Source organism: Pelecanus crispus, chromosome 5, assembly GCF_030463565.1.
Source record: "Pelecanus crispus isolate bPelCri1 chromosome 5, bPelCri1.pri, whole genome shotgun sequence".
Classification (NCBI taxonomy): Eukaryota; Metazoa; Chordata; class Aves; order Pelecaniformes; family Pelecanidae; genus Pelecanus; species Pelecanus crispus.
The window spans coordinates 67,179,540-67,202,434 of NC_134647.1; the positions used below are offsets into that span (position 1 = coordinate 67,179,540).

The following is a 22,895-nucleotide window of genomic DNA, read 5'->3' on the forward strand; positions in this document are numbered from 1 at the left end:
CAGGCTCATATCAACTGGAACAGATCCCCCTCTGTGCCACGTGTAAGTTTCAAAAGTTAGTGTGGGAAGTGTTTTTTTACTAAAACCAAAATAAAACCAAAACAAAGCTAGCTGCTTTTTCTTAGTGATTCAGAGATCCAGGATGCATTTGCCTGCTACCCTTTCTATATTACAGTACCCTGAGTCCATACAACAAAATTTACACAAGTGTTTTCAGGGAGGAAAAAAAAAGTGTCCTTATGTTGGGGGACCACCCCATCTTACCCCAGTCTGCAGACAGAGAGGAGGAGTATGGTGATTACCTGGCTCACTATTGATGCCAGAGCAGCCCACAAGGGAGAGGAAGAGAGCAGGATTTACCCTTCCCCAAAAGTGCCTGTTTATCTGTGTTTTTGTTGTACAAGTGTAGTACTTAGCTGTCACGTAGCATCTAGAGGTACTACAGGACATTTATAAAAGGGGCACTATGCTTCCTTTAGTGGGGAAACAGAGGCACACAGGAGTCATAACCAACCCAGGATTATCCAGCAGGACAGAGCCAGTACAAGAAACCAGATAGCCCATGTGCAAAGGTAACACTTCCAGTCTTACACTATGCTACAGATTACCTATATAGGCTCTTTTTTCCATGCTTTCACTTCCTCCACATCTTGCCCTCTTATATCAACATATCGCAGACTTGCACTCTCCTATCTCCAGGCCCAGTGCTGCATTTCCATTATCAGAACCCACAAAATCCACAGGAAAACCAGAGCTGGTGTCAAACCTGTCTGAAGGTGTTCTGACCCACCACTAAACCAAAGGCTATGCTCTAGCCTGGTATGTGGACTCAGGCAACCACTGTTTCCATCACTACAGCTTTCTGGTGCTTTCAGAGGAAAGAACTTCCACCATAACACTCGCAAAATAGAATTAGTTGCAGGAAACATTTCCAGTCAAACTCGAGTTTTCATACTCTTGCGTGTTCCCTGCTGATGGGTGACAGTGGTGGTTGCAGCCTAAATGAAGAAACATTTTCAGGTTTAGAAACAGAAGCTGAAGACTCAGTTTAAACTTTGGTACGAACACTTCTTCAGGTCATGTAGATGGTAGAGAAACAGGTCCTTGGGCAAACAACTGCTAGGGTACTTCATTGAAAAACTGGCAGCTATCACAGACCACATGTGCCACAGCATGCCACAGTGCTTTTGCAATGGGCCCGGCACACAGTGCACTGTGCAAGACCCAAACTTCTGCACTGCCTCCAGCAGAAAAAAGCCCCAGTGGCGGTCAAGGACAGACTTTGCTAACTTGAGCTCTTCGTTTTCAAAGATACTCTTGCAGATCTCAGCATCAGGACATGTCCAGGGCCAAGCTGCAGTATGCAGTACACTGTATTCCACCACCATAACCGAGAAGGTTGGACAACTTACCTAAGTTACACCAAGGCTGCACTTGCCTTGTGTAACCACAGAGGATTGGGACAGCACAGAGATAGCTCAAACCTGTGAGACCTGCTCAGCTCTGACTTTGCATCTGTTGTCACTGTCCTAAAGAGATTATAGACTAAATTTAGATGTGACACAATAAACTCAAGTAACAGACACCCCAGTCAAGCAACAACATGGCAGAGAACAAAAGGTATAAGCAAATCCATTGAAGCATGAGCTCCAAGAGTAGTGGTGCTACAGGCAGCTATACATGAGCTCACTTGTGATCAGCATGGAGTGAGACATGAGGCATTCAGGAAATTTAAGGTTTAGTTGTATCTTAAAAGGTAATGAAACATTCTTTATTCTCACCTTTATTTACCTGATTTAAATAAGACTCTACAGAAATACTGGCATTCCTGAAGTGTCCACTGCTATATGCTGATACTGTGCCTTTATTTGAAGTGAGAGAAAAAAGCCCATTAAAATTCTTTTAAGTAACTTGCTGTCATTTGCTTTAAAAAATGAATAATCAAAACACAAAGAGTAAAAGGGGGTTTTGTCTCCAAAGCAGGAAGGGAAGTATTTTTCAAACCTAAGTATGCACAACAGAGCCTGGCCATGAGCCTATTGGCATCTGTGTGTTGATCTGAATGAACTCTTAAGATGTCTGTTCTCCCACAGGACATGTACTGTTAAAAAAAAAAAAAAAAAAATCCATGACTGCTTTTAATCTACCTGAAATATGGGATACAGACACAGCATATTTCGTACTGGTTTTATACTACCCATGTTCCTTTCAGCCTGCTGCAGCATTATTAGGGTATTTCTGTTCCTGTATCACAGTATGTAACTAACATCTCCCAGAGAACCCACCCAGGGCCATATGAAGCCATCTGCTTTTCAGTTAGCAATGAATTCTTCTTACAGATATAGGGTACGGAACAGCTCACACTGTCACTCCGACAAATTACGCTGCTGTTTATTTAAGTAATAAAGGAATTTGTTCCAAACAGTTGGTTTTTTTCCAGCATTTGTTCTCCACATGTGGTTTGCTTCCTCAAGTGTTGATTTTTCATAGTTAAGAGACTTTTTCCTGCCTTTTATCCACCAGGCTAATCGCATTCTTATTCTTTTCTGTTTAATGAGAGCTGACATCCAGCTCAGTGCTCTCTAAAACAGGAAGCGATGTCGTTCCTGTTCCAAGGAGGTAACAGTTTAAACTGACCTCAGATGAATTGGACATATGGGAAATGGACAAATCCAGCCTTGTGATTATTTCAAATTGTTCCTGTTGTGAGAGGGAAGATGTAGTCAAGTCCCTTTGTCCCATCCTCCCGCATCCTGAAATGATCTGGCACCCAAAAGAATCGCTCCTGAACCCAACTGCCACAAACCGTGCTCAGCTGTTCACAACCTCCTCACCTGAGCAAACTTATCTCTCTGCTGCCTACCAAAGGGATCCCAGATTACCTTGTACGAGGAGGACTTGCTTTACACAAATAAAGCCACGATGAGCCATCTGCCAGATTCTCCATTCCCCTTTTAACACTTGCAGTTATGAACACCTGTACCAGGTGCGCTGTGTCACACACACCCCCATGAAGTTATTCAAGAGGTAAGGTCAGCCCCATACAACAACATACAGCTGCAGTAGCTGCAGCAGACTGCCTCATCTGCCCATGGATATGCCCTCATTTATCTAGAGCGCGCTCTCTTGCAAGTATCCCAAATTCAGAATTTCATAACAAATTCCTATTTGTTATCCTGATCAACACAGAAACTGAGATTTCTTGAAGTAGCACATTTTCTTAAGGAAAGGAGCCATGTTCTGACCATCAGCTTTTCTTCTAACAACTCAAATTAATTACAAGAAAAGCAGCAATCACTTTTGAAAATGCATATGGTATAAATGGTGTAAGTGTAATTTACTGCATTGTACCTATTTCTGACCAGGCAAAGCAGCAGGACTGAAACACAAAACTCAAGTGAAAGTTTAAAAAGAATATCTGTGCTCCAAAACCAAAGCATTCACTCAAATTCCTGCAAGCCAGATCTGCTGAGTCAGGCATCGCTCTGCTCACTGGCTCCAACTCTGACAAATCTATTTGCTTCTCTCATAGCAATGAAACATGTTTTACTTTTTTATTATGAAAATTTGTATCTGAAAGAATTGCATGAATTTTACAAAAGAAAGTAAAGACAAGATATACCTGCCAACCTGACAGCATCTCTGGCTGTCAAATGATTAACACAGTTATCACAGCTGGTAAAAAACCAAACCCAATAGCTGCAAAGGGTATTCACCAGAGCCCATGAAGGAAGAACAACCCTCCCCAGCATTTTAATGTCTAAAGCTGAAATTTAGTCTCATGTGAACTGGGAGTCTGAGAACACTAAACCCTCTGCCTAGAGGATTAGTATTTTTTTTTTCTTTATGCAAGGCCTTTGAAACCAAAAATTTAAGCTTTGCTATGTTCAGTAACTAGCCACCTCTTGGTATCTCTAGCTACCTTTCTGCCCTCAAGGAATCAAGTTAACAGAATTGCAGTAACACATGAACTTCAGAAGAAAGGCTGATCTAAAGTTACAGAAGATTTTAGCTGGAGAAGAGGTGCTTAATGCTGCTTGGTCAAGAGAGCATTATGGAGTGAGAAAGAAAACCTTTGTAAAGAGATTTCTAAAATGGTACAAACTTAAGTAATGCTTTGAGTTATGCAAAAAAATAAGTAACAGAACTTAAAGGTAATGTCAAAATCTGCTGTCTATCACAGAGCTTTGCTGACTGCCTCATCATGACAAACAGGGCAAATGATTTCTGTCCACTGTGGAATTTATTTGCTCCCATTTATGAGATTCTAAGACTACAGAATGTAAATGGGGGATCTAGCATTTCTAGAAAAGACCCCTCACACACACCTCACTCCCAGAAAAAGGAAAATTAGAAAATGTATTATATAATTTTAAAAATTCTCTGCAAGTTATGACACAAAGGTGCTGAAAATGAAGGAGTAACACAAGACAGATGTCTAAAAAAGCCATTAACTGATAGGTGGGATAAATATACAACTTAGTCCTTTACTCCATCTTCTTAAATACTGCAGAAGGAGAAATACAAAATTGACTAGTTCTCTTACTTCCAGGCAGAGAAAGTAGGCTGTGTGAACTTCTTCATTACTCCCTCTAGCTACAATCAGTAAGTGAACTAAACATCTACATTTAATCTGGGATCTTTCTATTATAATGACACCATATCTGCAAATACCTAAGCCCAAAAGTCCTGGGCCTGCGCAAACCTAGAGATTTCTCTGAAGGCCAGGGTCTCAGACTTGGATACTCTTTCTCTTGGTAGCAAACAAACTCCAGTTATTGTTGCACTTTTTTTTTTTTTTGTATATTCCTGTGCAGCTTTTTTACCCCTTGAAAAGTGATCTCAGTCTGCAGGTGAGCACATCTTCGCCCAACTTCTATTAGTATGGACTACTATGATCAATTTTAGCTTGTTTACACTTCAGAATTCATTTGCTTCAATTAAACAGTGGCCAAGAATATGTTGCATCTATGTTCAAAATTCTTGGAAAAGGCAGGTTCTTAGCTTGTTAACAGACATCTACCCAAAGCTCTTCTGGTGGTATTATTATTAGCAGCCTCTCCAGCTGAGCATCTGTATCAGGCAGGTCTCGGTGTGGTGTGAGCTGCTGCTAAGACCCAGGAGATTCACAAGCTACCATGCAGTAGGGAGCAGTTTGCAGCCTCTGCACTTCCAGCAACCAACACCTTATTTTGTAGAGAGCTAACCCTGCTTTCCTTTGAGAGACATGATTCCTATCTACTAAATCCTTTGGGTAAGTCAATAAACAAGTACACAAGAGGAAATCTGATTCACGTGACCAGATTGTATTTTAAGAAGACTTCAGTGGAGCAAGGCAATATCTGTCCTATTCAACACTAAACTAGTTTAGTGCCTTGGAAAACAAGATGAATAGTCAGGTGGTAAAAGTTGATTCATCCAGATTCATCCAGATGACGGCTGAGAACAAAAGCTGCAGGCAGGTCTGAACACTGAGTGCCTAGATAGTGAAACAGACAGTTGAAATTCAGTATAAATAAAGCGATGAATATGGAATAATTAAAACAAGAAGTTTCAGCTTCACAGTGCAGAAATAAGCACTGAGTTAATATGAAAGAAATGAGGCCCCAGTTTTAGGAGACCTAAGAAAACATCAGTTCAAAACTAGTAGTGGTCAGAAAAGCAACTGGGGAAATTAAAATAAAAGCAGAAAATGCTCTTGTATCTTGAAAGCTTTTTAACAAGACAATCGGAATGCAGCATACAGGAAGGATACATGGATGACCAAAAGGTTACAAGGGCCTCTCTGTGTAACACAGTTAAGTAGAACGTCGTCTTCTTTAAGCTGTGAAGCCTGAAGGTGATAGAGCAAAACTGTAAATATCAGGAGTGCTTCAAAGCTGTTCACTCTTTCTTCCAGTAAAAAAAACACACAAACAAAAAACCACAACAACAAAAAAAGCAACTAAGAGGTATAAAATAAAACTGCAATGTGTAAGATAAAAAGGAATAAATATAATTCCACATGACGTGTAGGTAAGCTACAGAAATTCTCGACCCATGCTAAAAAAACGTCAAGGATTCAAAAAGGGACTGGACAAACTCATGACAGACTATCCACCAAGAACTTCAGATACAGATATACCACTTCTGGCTCAAATTTGTGAGCTGAAAAAAAGAAAATTAAAAAAAACCTGGCAGCTAGGAAAGTATTCTGGGTAAACAGTATGTTCTGGGCCATCTTAATATTCCTTCCAAGGTATCAATGGTCAGAAAATATAATGGGCTAGATCGATTTTTGGTCTGATTCAGTACAGCTATTCTTACTGCTCAGCAATCTACTAACCATTCACACCAGATAAGCAGAATGATTGGCTTGAATTAGCTAATTTTTATTATGATTTTAGTTAAACCAGGGAAGTGAAAGTTTATGCGTAAGTTCCTCAGTTATGGCCCACATGTGTGAGGATGTGAGGTGTATATACTGGACTGAGATGTAGTTTATGGAGTATTGACTGACAATGCTTGAGGAGGAAAAAATGAATGACTGCAGGAGCCCTTCATGACAATCTGTATAAAATAGTCAATTCAGAACAGTAACATGAAATCCATGTTTACAAATCCGAAAAAGCAACACACAGAAGAACAGGAAAAGTATATTTAATTTTCTATTAAACTTCCAAGCAGAATACATTTTCCCAAAACAGAAGTTAAAGCTTTTACATTACTGGTAAGAATTTCATAATGATCAACACCAGATTTTCTCAGGAGAAAACAGGTAGAATGTTGGTTATACTCCCTCTCTGCTCTCCTGGCAAACCTAATCTTTTTTCAAGGTGAAGTACTATCAAATCTTGTGAATCTCAAAGCAATGTTTCTAGTTCCTACTTACTTCTGAATATTTTATTTTTTAATTCCAAAGTAGTAATAAGAAAAGTATTTTATAGCAAATTCCTAAAGCCTATTCTATAAAAATGTTGTTAAGAGATCCCCTTTATAAGACCATCTTAGTTTAAGCAGCAGCAAATTTGTTAGAATGGAAGCCTGAAAGCATTTGACCTGTTATTACAGCTTTTAAAAAAATGCAATTCATTTAATTATGTCAAACTATTTATAACCATCCTTACTCTCTTCCTGACTAACCTGAACAACAGTAAGAAGCCTCATTCAACTCAAAGTTCTATAAAATTTTTCATATTGATTAAAACAAAAACTGTCACAAATACCCACCATATACCATTTGTAAGAGTTCATGCCTCAAGCTTAGCCTAAAAATCTTTGCCACAGATGAACCGATGGAATTTATTAAGAGAATTAAGGTCTCTAACCACAGAATTTAGGTGAGAGGTCAAGTCAAACCCAGCCTGTGCCATATTATTGATAAAGTCTAGTTTCATTCTACTTTTTTGTCAAGAATATCAAGTACTGACTGTTTACTCTAATGAGCCTAAAGTTTAGCTTTGCCTGGCTGAAGCTGGAGATTCTGAAGTTTCATTGCCATACCCATGTTCCCAGAAATCTTCAATTTGCCTTGAAAGAATGCCTAAAAAGAAAGAAAGATGATATGAAATGCAATACAACATATTACCCCAAATGCAGCCCTCCCAAAAGATATGGACTATTATGCATGTGCAGGTCCTGGCCTGCAGTTTTACAATTCCACCAGTTCTAGCCAGTATCTCACATTCATCAGCAAATGTATTTTCTGACACTAGAGGGTAGAATAGTAAACTGAGGAAGTTGTATGCTTATTATATTTGTGATACCTGAAGAGAATAAACTTGGTAGTGCATGTTTCTTGCATTGTCGTAACGATGGACCTGTATATAAAGCAGGTCAGAATACACAGTGTTTTGGTGATGACAGTTCATAGAATAAAAGTTTACTATTTCAATTGAAGATGATAAAGCAACAGTGTACAGTAGATGCCGCAACTGATTTCTTACTCAAATCCCCCCCAGCCATTACTGACTTTGTTACTGATTAATTCGGTTTTACAAATCCAGTTTGTGAAACAGACACCCTGAAGATTTGGGTTTTTTCCTCCAGACCTTGTAAAAAGATGAACTGCATGCACTAAAATATCCAAATTGTAGATGTAAAATTGTAATTGCTTCTGAATTTCCTACATGTACATTACAACATTTCTATAATGTGTTTTACCTTCACACTTAAACACCTTTACACATTTCCTAGATACACTTTGGTTTGTGAAAACTCTTATCTACCCTGTGATTACCAGACCAAAAACTTAAAAGCATGTTACCCAGAGCATTTCAAATTTAGAAGTACGGAACAGCAACTAAAAATTAACTTAAATGGTCAGTTTACTTGTACACTATGGCTGCTTTTGACACACTTAGGAATTAAAAAACCCCAAATAATCATACGTATTCAGTGGATACTCACCTCAATTTCCATTTTTCAGCATCAAGATTACTCCTTATACTAATGCCAACTGTAAGCATAAAGCGCTCCAAATAGAGGGCCAACATTCCTCCTTTCTTAAGTCACACTGCAAGCACTAGTTTCCCCCTCTTCTCTGCAAACCAAGCACTATTATATCCCCTTCTGGATTACCTACAGGATGTCTGAGATAATACGTACCTGTTCAGAAGAGTAGATACTGTCTTTCCTGATTAATCTTACTTTGGCCAATTTGTTCAGAGAAAGTCAGAGACGGCCATTTTTCAGATCAGCCATGGCAGTTTTGGAGGAGGGGATTTATTTAAATGATTTCAACTTCAACACACTCAAAAAAAGTCAGTCCTCTTATCTCATCTGTGCTATACTTACTGTCTGAGGATTCATTTTGCCAGTCATGAGAGCTAATAGATCAGTGTCAGCCATTGTAATTGTACAATCCGCCTTCTTATCTGTAAGACAGAGTTGACTATGAAGACTCAAACTGAGAGATGAAACAGTAAGAGAAGCTGCAACTCCATGAAGAACCTGTTGATACTACAGGTTAGCAAAATGGTACCTGAAGTACCTACAAATAAGGGCCATTGTAAAAACATCAGCAAGAGATCATCCAATACTTTGTACCTTTGCCATGAAAATGTCTTTTCACGTCTTTTTGATCATCCAACAGGCATCTGTGCCACCCTGTAGCACAGATCATCCCAACACTGAAGAAAGATGGACCTTTCTAAAAGGTGCTAAGCAAATTCATTCCTTGAAAAGAAATAATAATCTACTTCTAATCAGATAGAATGTTAATTGCAAGTATGATTCTATTGACAATAATCTGAAGTTTTATCAAGCTTAAATTTTCTACTATTAAGATGAGCTCAGGATAAATGTGTTTATCCCTGTGACACTCTGAAGATACTCATCACTGAAATTTCAGGCATTTCCTGCCCTCTCCTTCAACAGGAACAACGTGCATTCTAAAAGCACTTATTTTAATTAATTCAAATCCAGAAGTTTTTAGGATCTTCTTACCAGAAATAAGCTGAAAAGAATATTTTAATAAGTGCTGATAGAAATATAATGTATATACCAAAGGGCTAAAAACTGCACACATCTTTTCCTAGAGTCATCTTTAACATTAAACTTAGCTTTTTGAAAAAATGTTGTCCATACAACAGAAAACAGTACTTTTCTTTCTGTAACAACTTAGATCAATGAGTTCCAAATCAAACCCCCATCATGTTTTTAATTAAAAACTTTATGATGCAGGTTCATGAATATATGAGATTCTGAGGACAGACTGCTTTTGGCTTTTTATTTACATTACTAGGATGCATGGCTTCAGATACACAACAAGACTTTTTCATGGCAAAGGTACAAATCCTTTGTTTCCAATACTTTTACGGGGTTCCCCACCATCACCCAGTCTGTGTCTTATTTATGTCTTTTAAAATGGAACTTGAAGTTTATGTTAGCTGGTACAGTATTGAAATCAGTCAAGCTTTATTGCTTAACTAGCTGCAGAGGAGAAGTAACTTGACGAGATAGACCAGCCTACCACCTACCAGTGTATCCAACAAAGCAACTGAAGAAACAGCTACAAATTACATTTCTGGCCCAAATTTTAAGAGGCGAGAACAACAAAAGCCCTGAGGTTTGAAATTTTGGGTTGTTTTTTTTTTTTTAATTCTGATTCCTGTAAAAGTCATATGACAGATCTGTCAGAGCCTCTAAGAAAACATGCAATTATCTAGACAGAATTCAGAGTAGAAGACATTTAATTCTGGGTCCTAAACATCATGGATTAAAAGTGTCAGTAATAACAAAAGTTTACAATTAAGGTAGCTCTACATCACTTTTGCTCAAGGTCACTATAGCTTAAACAGAATATGAATTCATATTCTTTTCATTAGTTTTATGTGTTTTGTGCAGTAATATAATAAAATAGCACTGACCTGAATTAACTGCCACAGAGCCTTTACCATTTTTCACATCTACTATCCAAGTTGCTTCTTTCCCACCAGGACCATCTTTTATTTTGAAGGCAAAGACTCCACCAATTTTCTTGACAAATTGCTCTCCTTCCTATAATGACCATATAATATGCAAATTATTCATTTACTTCAAAAGAATTTTAAAACAGTCTGAATTAAATAGAAAGTAATTTAAAAACTTTTACCCTTTCTACTAACATAGAAATATCTACTTCCCCTCTATTAGGCTTCACTTAAATAACCATTTAAAAAAAACCAACAAACAACCTGCCCCCCAACACAAACTATGACTATCTATATTAAAATCTATCAACTAAAAAAAATGACTGTCCTAACAGTCTTGTCTTGCTGCAAGTCTGACAAAATGTGATTTCTTCTTCTAATCACACTTACAAAGCAAGCAACAAACACCAAACACAAAGTTTCTTGTGTTAGTTAGCAAGCTCGTCACATACAATCTAAACTTGCCTTTACTGAAACACCCTTATGCAGGTCTGGAAAAAAAATAAATCATGGCACAGCATAGAAAGATTTCTGACACAGTGAAATTCCAAGCTGTAACACTTGTTTCAATGAGCACTACTGAGGAAGTGATTGATGCTACTGTATTTCCACCAGGTTTCACACATGTTCTGTCATAAATTAAAAACCTGTTGTAGGTAGAAGAAGTAGTCAAATACCTCTTGGAGCTTCTTTTCAATCTCTTTGAAGACCAAATGTGACTTAAATCCATCAACAGCTGCGCTGAGAGGCACAGCTGCAATACGTCTGATGCTGAAATGAAAAACCCATTCATTTACATACCTTTAATCATATTTTCAGCATCTTCAAATTATCATGACTAGGTCTAACACCAGCAAGCCATGCTGAAACACCTTAGCAGTACAGAGCAACTATATGATATCTAAGTGAAGCTTACTCTCTGATGGGCTTGACATCTTGAATTACAACCAGTTCAAGTATCTAGATGTTTCTCCATGTATGGACAGGGCACTAATTTTATAATGAAAGTAAATCATTAATCATGTTAAGATAAATCAGCAAATGCTACCACCACACCTTGTGTGAAGAGAGAGCAGCATCTGCACGATCTCAGAGAGCGGTTTTTTTTTTGGCAAAACAAATCCTCTTTTCCCTCCCAATTCATGTGGGTCTCTTAACAGCCCCAAGAGGTACTAAGCATTATTCCAGATTCTCTGGAGCAGTCATCCTCCATGGCCTGACAGTATCATGAAACCTAATTCTTCATTTCTGCAGAGGCACCCAGAGTCAAAGTAAATACAGAGATGTCCAAAGAAACGGCAATTCAAGCAGCAGGAAAACCAAGTTTACAATTATTACCATCTCTTGGCATCAGAGTTCAAAACCGTGGTCAGGTCTGATACTGTTAAAAGTGACAGAATCACTTAAGAAATGTTGCTAAAACTTGTATTTCTGTGGTACTAACACTACCCTATAGATGTGTGCTAGGGTAGCAATAGTAGGGACTGTCTCGTCTGAAGAAGACACATCAATTTTGCTAATAAACCAAGGCTGTACTAACAGGATGTAAAATTGTAAGGTGTCAAAAAAAAAAAAGGCAGAACTGTTTCAAAGACTAATCCAATATGGGTGAAGTCCTGCTGTTATTTACCTTGATGTACATTCTTGGTAGCTGTTACTAAAGCTACTATTACAGCCTAGATCTGAATCCAATGATTTAGTCTATGTGCATTTCTGTAGAAAAAATAGTATGAAGTATCTTCATAAACATGAAATGCCACCACCTTACCATTAATTACACAATATCATTCGATTACATAAGCGGTATCTGAACAGATTAGCTGCACTGTTTCATTCCAACGTGTGATACACATTGGTGCAACTCCTTGTGTCAGGTTATCTCCCACACACAAAGCCTCTGGAAGAACTAAAGGTTTTTACGCTTCTCTAATGTAAGATGAAACTAGTATTGCTAAGATTTCTCTGGTTTGAGTTGTATCCAAGAAAGAATTTAAAAAAATTCTCAGTACCAACGAAGGTGAAGTGAGCTGTAGTAAATTAGACTTCATTTCCACAAGAGAAATATTATCTATACATGCAAAGCTTTTCCTGACAGGAAGGCACTACTTCTAGCAGTACCTCAAGGTTAATGGTATACAAATAGCACCAGATTCCCTGTTCCATAAAATTACAGTATTTTTAAAGACAAAGCTCAAAGCAATGGAAAATAGTATATTCCCTATAACAGTCTTTTCCCCTGTGATTTAAAACTGTGTACCAACACCCACTGCCAAGTTTTGTGACCATATTTGAAGAGAATCCATGAGAAGACAGGATTTTTCCTGTATCACACCTATTTTCTCATATGGTCTAACTTCTTACAGATTACAGAAGTGAGAGGATTATCACTTCTGACACTGTACTACAAAAAGCTACTGCTGCAGCCCTTCAAACTTCAATTGCTTCTCTCATTACCTCTTCCACAGATTATACTGTCACCTCCCAGGAATTGTACAGGTCTAGCTAAAACAGACATTAGAAATATGAGTTGGGAGAGGAATATTTCTTTCTGGAAGTCCAGTACATGATAAATTTTGCTGTTCACAGGTTTTTAGAGCAAATATAAAGTATTGGCATCAAGCTTTAAAACCAAAACTCATAATACCCACAAAGAGTAGCTCATCTTTCTAAGCAAAGTTGAAAGTGAAAACATAAAGGAAACTGTATTAAAAAAGTCTCTCCTGAAATTCTGGTATATTTACAATTTTTAAGTATTTTTTCTCAATTCCTGTCCATCCTAGCATAAAGCTACAGCAGATTGCGAGACAGTATCATAGCAGTATTCTCCTCTCACTCTGAAGTATGCTACAATTGCAAGTGCAAATTCTTTAGCCAGGACTGGATGAGTAACATGCCTGAATTCTAACGAGTACTTAGAATACCACATCTAACACATACAGCTGAAAGCAATTCTTCATGAAACCAATCTATTAACAATTTTAGAAGTGAAAGCAGTGGGTATCTATTCCCACGGATGTCTTGCTTTTTTTGGCACCTCCCTAGTTTCAATTAATTCATTTTAATGTGGCCTGTTTTGTTCTTGGAAGGGTTTTTGTTTGCTTTGTTGGCTTTTTTCCCGCCAAACATTACTTTTCCTTACAGGAAATCATGCAAGCCATTTTATGGGCCAGTTTGCTCTTTTCAGTAATTTAGAACTCACAGTGCATATTGTTTATCAGGAATAAGACACTGTGTGAGTTATGGTCTGCGTATACACCTGCAGTGCTGTAGGTACACAACAGTTGCAACTGCTGTGCAAGTTTTAGTTTACAGTGCAGCTTCTTCCTTGCACAGAGGCAAACAATAATTCTAAAAAAACCAATGTGAAACACAAAGATACGGGAGGACAGTCAACACAAAGTATGCTTAGTTTACACCACTACTGAACCCATGGTGAAAGCTTCCAAGAAGAGCATAACCAGTACCTGTACACCAATGCTGAACGAGCATTTTCATTCAGCAGCGCACCTTCTTGTACTCTACAGAGATACGGTCCGAAAAGTGACTATTTTGTAAGGTCTTTCGGTACACACGGTGATTTTTTGTCTCCTCAAGAAGTCAGCTACACGCAGAGGGCAGACGCTCAACTGCCCCACTACTTCTTCCCCCAGGGCATCACGCAGTGGAATCGGACCACCTCGCCCCGGTTACGCGCTGCGGGCAGCCGCAGCCCCGCGGGGCTCTCACCTGGCTCCGGGGAAGTTCATGCCGTAGAGGGTCACCACCGCGGCCCCGCCGAGGCCCAGGTTGTGCTGCAGCGCGACCTTTGCCCCCGGGACCTGCCTCTTCCCGGCCAGACCGCGCAGCTGCCAGCAGAGTTCGGCGCACTGCGCCAGGCCTGAAAAATCGAGCACAGAACGCGTGGGCCCCGGCGCCTCCGCAGCGGGGCCCGGGGCTAGCCCGGCGCGGGGAGAGGCGAGAGGGAGCCGCCCCACGTGCCTGCACTGACCGCGTCCCCCGCACCCTGCCCGCCTGGAACGTGACCGCAGATAACTGAAGGGGATTTAAAATAAATAAGCAAGCTTTGCTTTCCCCGCCGGCTGTAAAGACAGCCAGTCCAGTGCTGGTCCAGCAAAGCCGCTTCGGGGAAGCTGCAGAAAAACTGGCCATGACAGAAGCAATGCACGCTCTTGAGTGTGCACGAGTCTGAACCTCAGACTTACCCATTTTTCACATTTCCACAAGACTGCTTAGACAGAAGCTAGGTAAAGCTATTGCCCAAGACGTCACGTGCCTGGATGGACAGACAGCATGAGCTACCTTCAAAACACCCAATTCTCCAAAGGGCCCTTACCAAATAAACAAGGCGGCATCAACTTTCCGATCTCCAAGACACAAATCCATGACAATCATAAGCATTTTAAAGTAGTTCTATGTGCTATGGCATCTTTATAGCAATGCTGTAATAGCTACTAAAGACACCTCAGAAGCATTAGCGGCGCTCACCGCACCATCTTGGCACCTCTCTCAGAGTGAAAATCTGAAGTCAGTATGAGTTTGCTAAATCTAACAAACATAAAACACAACCAAAGATCTTCTAGAAAACTGTTTTTCTTTGCAGTACAAATGCCTACTACTAAAAGGCCTGTAAGAAGCATGTATTATACTACAAGATAAGAAAAAGCCCTAGGATACACAACTGAATTGTGATTAAAATTAGTCCTGGACATAGCTGGCTAAATGAAGTAAGGAATACAGTACAGGCGTATTCCGTAATACCTTATTAGGGAAGGAAATTTAAGTGACTACATGCAGCAGGATTTGAGAAAGTTAATTCTTGACAGCTCAGATACCTAGAAATACATTTTCTTGGGAGGCCCAAAATGAAGGTGAATCCCTTTTCATTATAGCCCTCCTTTTCAGATCACATCTACCCTCAGTCTCCCCTGACTATCCTATCCGCTATTTCTGCAATTACGATCCAGTTCCACCACATGCACATTTCTTCTTGCCTCCATCATCCATAGACCTCCATCCCTTCCTCTCCCTTCCCCAAGACAACTGTGTAGGCCTTCAGGCAAAGCAGAATCTGCATTTTATGCACCAAATTATACGCATTGCCAAATGAAATATTACAAAGAGGATGAGTAAGAAGTTTTATAATTCCAGTCATAGATGAGAATTAACAGGTTTCATTTACACTCCCTCAGCCTCAAGGAGAGAATGTGTACCATGGTCCATCCTGCCCTGGAATGGTTTGGAAACTTAAGATGACCGATATGGCCTCTGATTAGCATATAGGTGACCTCAACACTGTTCTATAGTGAAATTAAGCTGACAATCTATAGACATGTCATTTTTTGCATTTTAATGACTCTTCCCCCCATCCCTTGGCAATAGAGAGAGGCATGAATACCAGTACTTGCCTCTACATTTATCACTGTGCAACTGACAAAAATTTGTTTGTTAAACATACCTAGCAATGTTAATACTCTCATCCTGTTACAGATACCCAGAGTCTCATTTACCTGGAATGTTTTTCTTCCAAAGTTTCCTAATACTCCCCCCCCCAACTTCAGGTTGTCTACCGGTTCCAGCTGTTTAGATTAAGGTTTGTTGTTTTGCAAGGTTTCCTCTTCTCCAGTTTCCTGACAGCTTCTCATTTCCAAATAAGGAAGGTGAATTATCTTCACAAATCAAAACACATTTTATCCAAAAGCCATCTCATTTGGAAGCAAGCATAGCAGTTTAAAGAAAACAAAAACCAAAACAACAAAAAAGGAAAACCTATGTTGCTGGGAAATGGTGACTAACTGAGCTTCTGTTGTAAACATCAGGTAAATATTTTGACATCCAAGGCTTAACAGAAATAGCTTTTATTACAGCTAACAAGGGTACAGGCTATTCAGGTGCAATAAAAATCCCCAAAATCTGAATTTTAAAGGATGGCAACATACAAAAATGGTTATTCAAACTACATTCATCAGAAGTTGTACTACTAAGCAACTATTTACGAAAAAAGTTAAGCTGTTTTGCAGGTTGCTTTAACAACAGAAAAAGTAGCACCATAAAATTAAGTAAGTGCTAATGATCAAACTCACACTCCAGCTCTCTTGGTTTGAGCAATCCTGCATGGTCAACCTCCCCTAATGTTTGCATTAGCTGGAAATGAGAATCAACACCAGAGCTTCCTTCTAGTCTTAGGAAGCCCTCATGTCTCATACAGACAAAAACAAGCAGGAAGCATCTGCCTGCTCAAGAGCTGTTATCTCGTATCTAACTGGCATGACTAAATGAAATGTTTTTTTGCGTACCTGTAGCACCAAGTGGATGTCCCTTTGAAATCAAGCCACCACTAGGATTAATAACCCATTTTCCTCCGTAAGTATTGTCTCCTCTGTCAATCAGGTCACATGCTCTACCTATAAAAGAGTATTTATAAAAGAAAAGTGTTCCTTTTTTGGTTTTAAGTGATTTTTCAAATCTACTGTCACTTACTGAAGATACTGCATGTCAGTCAAAACCTACAAAATACTACGCCACAAATTTTACAAAGAGCAGATTGAAATTAGCCACACTACATTAATGACTTATACTACTGGAGAAAGCGTAACATGGAAAAGAAGTAAAAGGGCTAGCGTTGGATACAAAAGCTTTTTTAAACTTGCTGGTTTCTTGATATGCAGTATTATGATATATACAATATAAAGAAGCTGTTTATTATTTTATTAATGAAACTGCAGTGATAATTATGTTTTTTACAAGAGGGGTTAGTCATAATTTGTGACCCCCAGGACATGGGGGTCCTGGTGAACACCAAGTTGAACATGAGCCCTTGCCACAAAGAATGCTAACAGTACCCTGGGCTGCATTAAGACATTAAGACAGTAAATAAAATCACTCATAAGACTAATGCTTAGAATTGCTTAGCTTTCCAGACTATGAGTTCCCATGCCTTCAGCAGACAGTTCTCCCCTTTAACCAATCCCTTACTCCTTTATTCCTGTACCAGCTTCTTCAGCCTATGTTATTAACATCAAAGTCTAAAAAACATCTGCCACATTTCCTGTGTTTCTAAGTTACTTCTGCCATTAAATGAGAATAGCAGGTTAGTCCTGCACATCTAAACGTGCACAATGTGGTTTATGCCATTTCACTAATCTCTATGTCTAATGAGCCTACCATTCCAAGGTAAGTTTCACATACTAGTAAGGTCAGACTGACTGAACGGTGGTGGGAATTGCACTGTTAAATTACCATACACAAGACTTACTGGTCAAATAGACAAGTACCATCAGGATTCTTCAATTCTTTAATCTTCAATTAAAGGAATGAAGCTAAAAAGCTTAATATACCTATTTAAATAATGTCAAATGTACCATTTTTACTGCAAATACCATAAAAACACAGCAAAGAAGACAGTAAAAAGCAAGCATTCAAAGGCAAATAACTGAAGACCTACAAACACATTGAAAGTCTTCCTGAAGATCTATGAACTTCTGTTTCAGTGAGAAAGCTTAGACTTAATACAATACACCATCTAGTGATAGGATATGATATTTTCTCAAAATTAAAAACAAATTAGAGAAAGTACATCAGATGATTAATTTATGCAAAGCAAGAATACATTTAAAGTTTAAATACATAAAACACTGAAGTAGCAGTTCAATGCATTATTTATTTGAAATAAAACAAAAACCTCTTCAGTAGGAAATGTTAATAGTTTGACTTACATACATAGAACTAAATTCCACTGCCATTTAATGTGTTGTAAGTCCGCTCACTTCAATGAAATTAAACTAATCTGGACAGATTGTTCATTGTTATACAGTTGACTTTAGAGGCATGTTCACAACTTGCCAACAACTCTGTATTTTCAAAGGCAAAGATGTTTCAAGATTTTAAAAAAAATCATATCAGAGGTAAGTAACTTGGTAAGGCCTCTACAGGTAATTCTTGTCCGATTTTTATCTTCTTCAAGAAAATACAAAGATGGAGGGTAATCTTGGGGGCGGTAAGTATATAGCCCTGAAAAGGGGGCAAAATACTGAGAAAGATCACAAGAGCCCTTAATTTCCTTGCTCTGCTTGCTTAAAAGAGCCATTCCTCCACAAGCTAGCCATATAATTTCTCATAGCTGTCCAACACTTTAATTTGCCTTGTATATTTCTTCAGAAATCACAATAACATGCTCATTTGTTAAACTAACTATTTGTTAAACTTTGCACAGGAGCTTGCAGGGCTCATTGACAGGGCTTTAAACTAGATGTGGAGGGGGAGGGGGAACATATCAGGCTTGCCTGTGACAAGCTGTGGGATGGTACGCAATGGTTAGAGGGATGGGGTGCTACTGTGAGCCCTCAACCTGTTGCCCAGAGGCATGATGGGGATGCTGCAACACAGTTGAAGTCTTTCAGAGGTGAGCCGGGGGCTCCTGAGATAGTTAGAGCTCACAAGGAAACCTTCGTGAAACACCCCGAGGGAAACAAGGGGTGTTCCACTAAGAAGGTGACACGGCCAACAGCCCAGATGAAATGTCTCTACACAAACGCATGCAGCATGGGGAACAAACAGGAGGAGCTGGAAGCTGCTGTGCTACTAGACAGCTACGACCTGATTGCCACAACCGAAACCTGGTGGGACAAATCCCACGACTGGAATGTGGCTATTGATGGCTACAGGTTGTTCAGAAGGGACAGGCGAGGAAGGAGGGGCGGAGGCGTTGCCCTCTACGTAAAGAAATCAATACAGTGTGAAGAGCTGTCCCTGAAGAATAGCCACGAGCAGGTCGAAAGCTTATGGGTAAGAGTCAGAGACAGAGGCAACAAAGGGAACCTTGTGATTGGTGTCTACTACAGGCCGACTGAACAAGGGGAGCCTGCTGACGAAGCCTTCTTCCTCCAGCTCCGGGAGGCTTCGCGCTTGCAGAATCTTGTGCTGCTGGGGGACTTCAACCACCCCGACATTTGCTGGAAAAGCAACACGGCGAGCTGTAGGCAATCCAGGAGATTCCTGGAATGCATAGATGACAACTTCCTAAGCCAGGTAATAGACACCCCTACCCAACGGGACACAATACTGGATCTGATGGTCACAAATACAAGTGAGCTCATTGGTGATGTCAAGACTGGAGGCAGCTTGGGCTGCAGTGATCACGCATTGGTGGAGTTCACGCTCCTGAGGGACATGGGAAAAGCGAGGAGTGCAGTCAGGACCCTAAATTTTAGGAAAGCAAACTTCCAGCTCTTCAAGGAGTTAGTCAGAAGGACCCCCTGGGAGACGGTCCTCAGGAACAGGGGAACAGAACAGAGTTGGCAGATCTTTAAGGACACCTTCCATACAGCACAAGAGTTATCAGTCCCCAAGTGTAAAAAATCAGGCAAGGAAGGGAAGAGACCAGCATGGCTGAGTCGAGACCTGCTGGTCAAACTAAAGAGTAAGAGGGAACTGCACAGGCAGTGGAAGCAGGGACAGGTGTCCTGGGGGGAATACAGGGAAACGGCCCGGTTGTGTAGGGAGGAGGTCAGGAAGGCCAAGGTGAGGATGGAGCTGAATTTGGCAAGGGACGTAAAGAATAACAAGAAGGGCTTCTACAGGTATATCAACCAGAAAAGGAAGGTTAAAGAAAGCGTACCCCCCCGATGAACAAGAAAGGCAAACTTGTATCAACGGATGAGGAGAAGGCTGAGGTACTCAACAACTTCTTTGCCTCGGTCTTCACCAGCAGCCTCTCTCCTCACCCCTCCCGAATTGATGCACCAAAAGATGGGGATCAGGGGGGTAAAGCCCCTTCCACTGTAAGGGAAGATCAGGTTCAAGACCACCTGAAGAATCTCAATGTACACAAGTCTATGGGACCTGATGAGATGCATCCCAGAGTCCTGAGGGAAATGGCTGATGTAGTTGCGAAGCCACTCTCCATGATATTTGAAAAGTCATGGCAGACAGGTGAAGTCCCTGCTGACTGGAAAAAGGGGAATGTTGTGCCCATTTTTAAAAAGGGAAGAAAGGAGGACCCTCGGAACTATCAACCTGTCAGCCTCACCTCTGTGCCTGGGAAGATCATGGAGCAGATACTCCTAGAAGATATGCTCAAGCACATAGAGGACAGGGAGGTGATTCGAGACAGCCAGCATGGCTTCACCAAGGGCAAGTCCAGCCTGACCAACCTAGTGGCTTTCTATGAAGGAGTAACTGCATCAGTGGACAAGGGAAAAGCAATGGATGTCATCTACTTGGACTTCTGTAAAGCGTTCGACACAGTCCCCCACAACATCCTTCTCTCTAAATTGGAGATATGGGTTTGGTGGGTGGACTGTTCGATGGATAAGGAATTGGTTGGATGGTCGCATCCAGAGGGTCATGGTCAATGGCTCAATGTCCACATGGAGACTAGTGACAAGTGGGGTCCCTCAGGGGTCTGTACTGGGACCAGTGCTATTTAACATCTTCATCAATGACATAGACAGTGGGATCGAGTGCACCCTCAGCAAGTTTGCAGATGACACCAAGCTGAGTGGTGCAGTTGACACACCAGGAGGACAAGATGTCATCCAGAGGAACCTGGACAAGCTGGAGAGGTGGGCCTGTGCGAACCTCATGAGGTTCAACAAGGCCAAGTGCAAGGTCCTGCACCTGGGACGGGGCAACCCCCGGTATCAGTACAGGTTGGGGGATGAAGAGATTGAGAGCAGCCCTGCGGAAAAGGACTTGGGGGTACTGGTAGATGAAAAGCTGGACATGAGCCGGCAATGTGCGCTCACAGCCCAGAAAGCCAACCGTATCCTGGGCTGCATCAAAAGAAGTGTGGCCAGCAGGTCGAGGGAGGTGATTCTGCCTCTCTACTCTGCTCTGGTAAGACCTCATCTGGAGTACTGCGTCCAGCTCTGGAGCCCTCAGCACAAGAAGGACATGGACCTGCTGGAGCAGGTCCAGAAGAGGGCCACCAAAATGATCCGAGGGCTGGAGCACCTCTCCTATGAGGCCAGGCTGAGAGAGTTGGGGTTGTTCAGCCTGGAGAAGAGAAGGCTGAGAGGAGACCTTATTGCGATCTGCCAGTACTTAAAGGGGGCCTACAGGAAAGATGGGGAGAATCTTTTTAACAAGGCCTGTTGTGACTGGACAAGGAATAATGGATTTAAACTAAAGAAGAATAGATTTAGACTAGACATAAGAAAGAAATTTTTTACAATGAGGGTGGTGAAGCACTGCAACAGGTTGCCCAGAGAGGTGGTAGAGGCCCCAACCCTGGCAACATTCAAGGTCAGGTTGGATGGGGCTCTGAGCAATGGTTAAAGCTGTCCCTGCTTACTGCAGGGGGGTTGGGCTAGATGACCTCTAAAGGTCCCTTCCAACCCAAAGCATTCTATGATTCTATGATTCTATGAAGTCTAGAGTTTGCAGGTCTTCTGTATGTTACTACAGTGGTAACGTGCTTTTCCCTCTTATGAGGTTAGCTAACAAGACTTTCAAATATAGATCTGTCCAGTAGACAATTCTAACTATATGAACAGATAAAATGATTTTTTTAATGCTTTCCATTTTAATAAAACCATGATCTCCACTGATGCTATTACCTTCTGGACAGAGTCCCAGAGCTTCATAGGTAATGAACTCATTAACTGAGAAACAGTCATGAAGTTCGATCACATCAACATCTGTAGGTTTTAGGCCTGCTTTTTCAAAACATTTTTCTGCAGCTTTTTTAGTCATATCATAGCCAACCTGCAACAAGAAGAAATTGTACATTAAAATATCATTAAAGAAACACAGCTAGCGATTTCATTTCTACACTTAATTTTAAACATGCTTCTATATATCCTGTAAGTGATAGTAACCTGTAGGAGGTAGCATTATAATGTCTTTTAATGCATCACGTATCACAGCATTTAATATTCATACAGTATGAATTGTATAGAAAGAAATAATACATTCTAAGTTTCATTGTTGGCATGTGGAAACTTTTCTGGGGAATATCCTCTGTTTTCTCAACCTTGCTCACAAGCCAAATTGCTCCTTTGCATGACTCAACACGCCTTGAAACAAATCCTCAAACTGTCTCACTACCTTTTTCTATTAGCCATCTGACTAGTACTGTATTTAAAACCCAAACAGAACATGACTAGAGTAGAAGCTATTGGGTATTCTAATGGTTTCACTTACATCCAATTATTTTAGTCCATTTGCAGTGGCATCCAAATTTTGCAGTTGAGGTCTTTCCCTTCATTCTATTTAAGCAAGTAATCATGACTATACCCAACAGGTTATTTCAGTTTCAGTATTACACAGACATAAGTAAAATCGCTTCAAGTTTCATTACTCTCATAAACAGAAAAATTAAAGAAATGTGTTTCTTGCTGTTCAAATTGTTTAAAAAGTAGCCTTTAAATGATTTGTTAAAAACTACCTTTTTGATAGCCTGTTTATAAATGTCTTACTGTTATTCCACAACCATAGTCTGCTTACTCCACCTGCCCAAATGAAATGACTTTTACAGTCACCACAAAGTATAATTTGTTTGCTTGC

The 22,895-nt window shown here is 40.3% G+C and overlaps 1 protein-coding gene across 4 annotated transcripts in view; it reads right to left on the bottom strand.

Moving 5' to 3' along the window:
• Positions 1–5,264: 5,264 nt before the first annotated feature.
• The window catches only part of SCP2 (sterol carrier protein 2), a 28,014-nt gene continuing 10,383 nt past the window's right edge, over positions 5,265–22,895 (bottom strand). The window contains exons 10-17 of one of the 4 annotated variants that reach the window (XM_075711014.1): positions 21,947–22,094; positions 16,685–16,792; positions 14,118–14,268; positions 11,069–11,162; positions 10,350–10,479; positions 8,776–8,855; positions 7,483–7,522; positions 5,265–5,479 (exon numbers count right to left, since the gene is read on the bottom strand). In XM_075711014.1, the coding sequence (XP_075567129.1) occupies positions 5,415–5,479; positions 7,483–7,522; positions 8,776–8,855; positions 10,350–10,479; positions 11,069–11,162; positions 14,118–14,268; positions 16,685–16,792; positions 21,947–22,094 (816 nt within the window). In that variant the 3' untranslated portion in view covers positions 5,265–5,414. Of the gene's footprint in view, positions 5,480–5,743; positions 5,834–6,623; positions 7,523–8,775; positions 8,856–10,349; positions 10,480–11,068; positions 11,163–14,117; positions 14,269–16,684; positions 16,793–21,946; positions 22,095–22,895 lie in introns of those variants that run through there. The other 3 variants (XM_075711015.1, XM_075711012.1, XM_075711011.1) reach the window with 3 other exon arrangements.